Genomic DNA, 4,774 nt, shown 5'->3' with positions numbered 1-4,774 from the left:
TATATATATATATCCGTGTGTATATACATATATACACAGAGAAACAGACAGACAAACACACAGGCAGACAGAGATGTATGTACGTATGTATATACATATGTATGGTAAGTATGTATGTATGTACATATGTATGTATATATGCATGTATGTATATACACACTCACGAAAAAAAAAACGTATCAAAATGTATCCCTTCGCTAAGCAATAAACTTGACTACTTTTGCCCTTCCATAGAATTCATGACGTAATCGTATGTCATAAAATCAGTTAATCCATTTTCCTTCTCTTTCCATACATGTAATTATTCAATCGTTTCAAATGTTGTAAAACAAACCTTAAGGTCTTACGTAAGAAAGTATTTCCACTAGCTTTGTATGTGCTTGTGCACGTATTCGTATATGTGTATATATGTATATGTGCGTGTGTGTTTTGGCCGAGCGCGTGTATTTGAGTATGATGCCATCGTTTTCAAAGAATTTCCCTTTTATTCTCCTGTTAATCTTTTTTTTTTTTTGTTTCGTGTTGTTTATTTTTGCAACGATACACGTGTGCTTGGTGGGTATCTACACGCGTGTGCCGCAATGAGGCAAGTATGCTGATATCAATGAACGTGTCTATGAACACACACACACAGATATATATATATATATATATATATATATATATATATATATATATATATATATACATGTACATATGTCTGTGATGTACACATATATGTGATATATGAAGAGCGTGCGTATGTCATACAACTGACGCCATATGTCCTTGATATGCAATAAACGATATATGCTACACTCATTAAGGGCGTCTTCTGTCCATAAGTGGTCATTATCTTGACATTGACCCCACAAGTCTACCCTGATTACCTCTATCAATCTTTGGAAAAAGATTTTATACACGTCTTTGTGTGATGTTTTAGGAGAATGATTCGTTTTACAGCGGGTACGTTGCATTAGGGTTTTTTTTAATCTGTCGGATGAGACAGATAAACTGTGCCCAGTCGCAAGCTTTCTTAATATTCAAACGCAGTGAAACTGTACTCGGTCTCTTTGAAGCGTTCCTTTGGTAACGAAAATCTGACCAGGGAAATAAACAAATAGTATTGTCAGTAATGCGATAAAACTGAACAACAAATATCCTATGTTTGGAACTCTAATGGTGTTGTTGATGATGATAATGCTGCTACTGATGTTGCTGATGTTGCGCTGTTGCTGCTGCTGTGATGATGATGATGATGATGATGATGATGATGATGATGATGATGATGATGACGACGACGACGACGACGACCACGATTATGATGATGATGATGACGACGACGACGACGACAACGATGATGATGATGATGATGATGATGATGATGATGATGATGATGATCGTGATAGTGGGGCCTTGGGCTGGTAGTGGTGGAGAAGATCCAGAATGTGGGGAATGTAAAAGAAAAGCAGTCCTGGTTGTTATAGGTGTCTTCAGAATGATGTAAAGAAAATACGCACACAAATTCATAAGTAAAATTCGTAAACGAAAAATAGAACTTCTGTTCATTGTACACATCTTATATACCGAAATCTCTTATTGTCACCCACCTCAGCTCACAAAATTGGAAATACCCACGCCCTCCTGCCAGTTGTTGTAGTCACAACAATTAGGCATGACATGTTTATCATAAAGCTGGAAGGCAGAACTGATAGTGATTATTTTAATGTCATATTTAGAGGAAAGAAATGTAATTGACTGACTGGACATTTGGCGTATTGCTGGTACTGTTTTATCAACCTCAGCAAGATTAAAAGCAAATTAAATGTAAAAGATTATAAATGAGAAACTAATGCAGGTGTTCTGCATCTGAAAATCTACTTTTGTGGTTGTTAGACCTACTTTTGACGTCTAACAAGCAGAGTATAAAACCTGGTGCATTTCAGTGGGAAAAGATTTCACATGTTCAAAGCACTGTTACCTAATTTATAAAGGACTCTCTTTGATTTATGTAGGGCATCTACCTTTTAATATCTCATCAGTCCTCAGTTTCCTGTATCAGCCTTGGAGGTGGGCCTGAATGAAAGCCCTTGGTAATAACGGTTACATTAATTCTCCTCTCCGTGAAGTATAGATTCATTCTAAAATTGCCTCTTCTGTTACATATCTAGAGCCTCACTTTTGTTAGACGATGACATCTCTGATGTTATCCTATTTCTAGGATTATTGGTCAAACTGGCAACGAAAATATTATTCATAACATGTGACCCAAAGAACAAATAATTAAAGTTGAGCAACGATATGAATTTAGATAATGCTACTATATGGTAAAGTACTAAATGTTTCTGTTCGTGTGTGTTTTTACATGTATTCGTATGCTTTTATGCATACACACACACACAGACACACACACACACACACACACACACACACACACACACACACACACACACACACACACACACACACACACGGACACACGCATACACACACGGACACACACACATAGTTGAAATTTATAGAAAAACAAAAGACAGAGACAGCTGTATGAACAACGAACAACAAGGAAGTGTATTAGTTTGACACTCGGGAAAAATGAAGAGGTCTTTTACGTTTCGAGCCTACGCTCTTCAATAGAATGGAATAAAATTAAATAAACAGAGAGAGAAAATAGAAAAAGGTATAGTGGCTAGCGATCTATCATGTTTATTAGAAAAATATCATTATCAAAATCCTGAAAAGAAAGATAAGATATAACGGTAATACTGATCAATTGTGAAGTGATACCTCTTTTAATTCTCCCGAGTGGTCCAGACACTTAACATTATGAACGGCAGTCTCATACTGCAACTATCATGAAATCTTTCATCTATGGCAGTCAACTGGGTGGAGGACATAATAAATGAAGTTAGAAGGTGGTTGGAAGCTGTGGTGAAGAGGTGAGACAGAGGGATAGAGATACAAGACGGGGTGGACATTAATCGGCTCAACTAAGCTTAGCTAATCTCGGTTGGTAACTAGTTTATATTAATGCTTAAGACTTTTAAATCCCTAGCTGAAGGTGCGTGCGCGAATGTGTGTGTTTGCCTGTGAATACTTTCATCTGGTAAATTTATGGGGGAGTTTCTTAGGCACAGGAGTATTGTGTTTCCCTTCACAAGCTGAATTTAAAAAATTCAGACTAAAGTATCTCCCCAATAAATATATCAGCAACAAATAAAATCGTGTGTGTGTGGTGTGTGTGTGTGTGTGTGTGTGTGTGTGTGTGTGTGTGTGTGTGTGTGTGTGAGGTGATTGTGTGTGCGTGTGTATGTATGTATATATGTACGTGTGATTATGTATGTATGTACGTGTGATTATACTATGTATATAAATTATTCTATTATACATTTTAATATGTGTATAAAAATTTGTATTATCTATTTTATTACGTATATGAAATTTGTATTACCTATTTTGTACAGTATTTCTTTAGTTCATTATTAAATGTCCATTTTAACATGAATGTAAATATAGTAAATATATCAACTTGTATGATCAAACCTAGTGACATTATTTTTTTCTTTTTCCTTATTTTGCAGAAGTTTAATGCCAAGGTCTGAAGAAGGTCAACTCACCATCGAGAAAACACCGAGTTATTTCATAACGAAAGATGTTCCTAGAAGAGTGTATCAGTTCTCTAAACACCTCAAGTTGATTGTGGTAGTGAGGGACCCCGTTACTCGGGCTATATCTGACTACACACAGGTGGCCAGCAAGAAGATGGATTCGCGTAGCTTCGAGGAAATGGTGTTTGTTGATAACACCAGCCGTATTGTCGACACTCAGTGGAGTCCTGTCCGTATAGGAGTCTATGCTAAACACCTGAAACATTGGCTTCAGTATTTCCCTCTGGAACAAATGCACTTCGTGAGTGGTGAACGTCTTATTGAAAACCCTGCTGATGAGATGTTAAAAGTGCAACAGTTTTTGGGGCTCAGACCTGTTATAAACCACAGACATTTTTACCTGAAATCCAGGAAAGGATTTCCTTGTATCCTCAAACCTAACAGACAAAAAGGTAGCCACCCTCACTGCTTAGGTGAAACTAAAGGGCGTATTCACCCCATGATTGATCCTTCAGTGATACGGAGGCTTAGGGATTTTTATAAGCCCTTCAATATAAAGTTTTATCGCATGGTTAATCAAGATTTTGGATGGGTATGAAATGTCTAAATATGTGATTTATAGAGTGAAAAAATATAAGCGAATTTTTTAAACACAAATTTACAGCTTCTTCCATACAAATAAGAAATAAAGTAAATTTTTAACAATGGCTTCTAAATTTCTCGTTTATATCTTCTGTTTGTCATTTTTCTTTGTATTTTATTGATATAGAGTGATATTGAAAAACAATATTTTTGGTCACATTACAATGTGTTCAGAATATAAAAAGATTCAAGCGAAAACTAGTACAGTAATAAGTATTTTAAAGATTTATGATCAAATCATATGGCTGTCAACTTTGCTTCCCACTTGTATTCTGTAGTTAACATATACTGAGTTTAATATACAGCAACAATAACAACAAAAAAGCTAACATCATGCCGACACTCACACACACACACACAAAAACATTCATCTCATATTTTGTGGTCTTAACACCTCAATAAGAAACCAAAGATATTCGTGTTTGTTTAAGTCTCTTATCAATACCTATCGAATATAATCCAAGTATAGTACACAGCATCTCATGGACCTCATTACACCATTCTCTAACAGTAGCTATTTAACAGCATCGCTGAAAAATTTCATA

General features: G+C 35.8%; 1 protein-coding gene across 1 annotated transcript in view; it reads left to right on the top strand.

Moving 5' to 3' along the window:
* The window catches only part of LOC106883922 (uncharacterized), a 137,875-nt gene extending 133,587 nt beyond the window's left edge, over positions 1–4,288 (top strand). Inside the window, exon 2 of the mRNA XM_014935066.2 lies at positions 3,561–4,288. Coding sequence (XP_014790552.1) covers positions 3,561–4,185 — 625 coding nt within the window. The 3' untranslated portion in view covers positions 4,186–4,288. The remainder of the gene's footprint in view (positions 1–3,560) is intronic.
* Positions 4,289–4,774: the final 486 nt, after the last annotated feature.

Source organism: Octopus bimaculoides, chromosome 7 (assembly GCF_001194135.2).
Source record: "Octopus bimaculoides isolate UCB-OBI-ISO-001 chromosome 7, ASM119413v2, whole genome shotgun sequence".
Lineage (NCBI taxonomy): Eukaryota > Metazoa > Mollusca > Cephalopoda > Octopoda > Octopodidae > Octopus > Octopus bimaculoides.
Note: the sequence above shows the minus strand (reverse complement) of the source record. Positions and strands in the feature narration are given on the sequence as shown.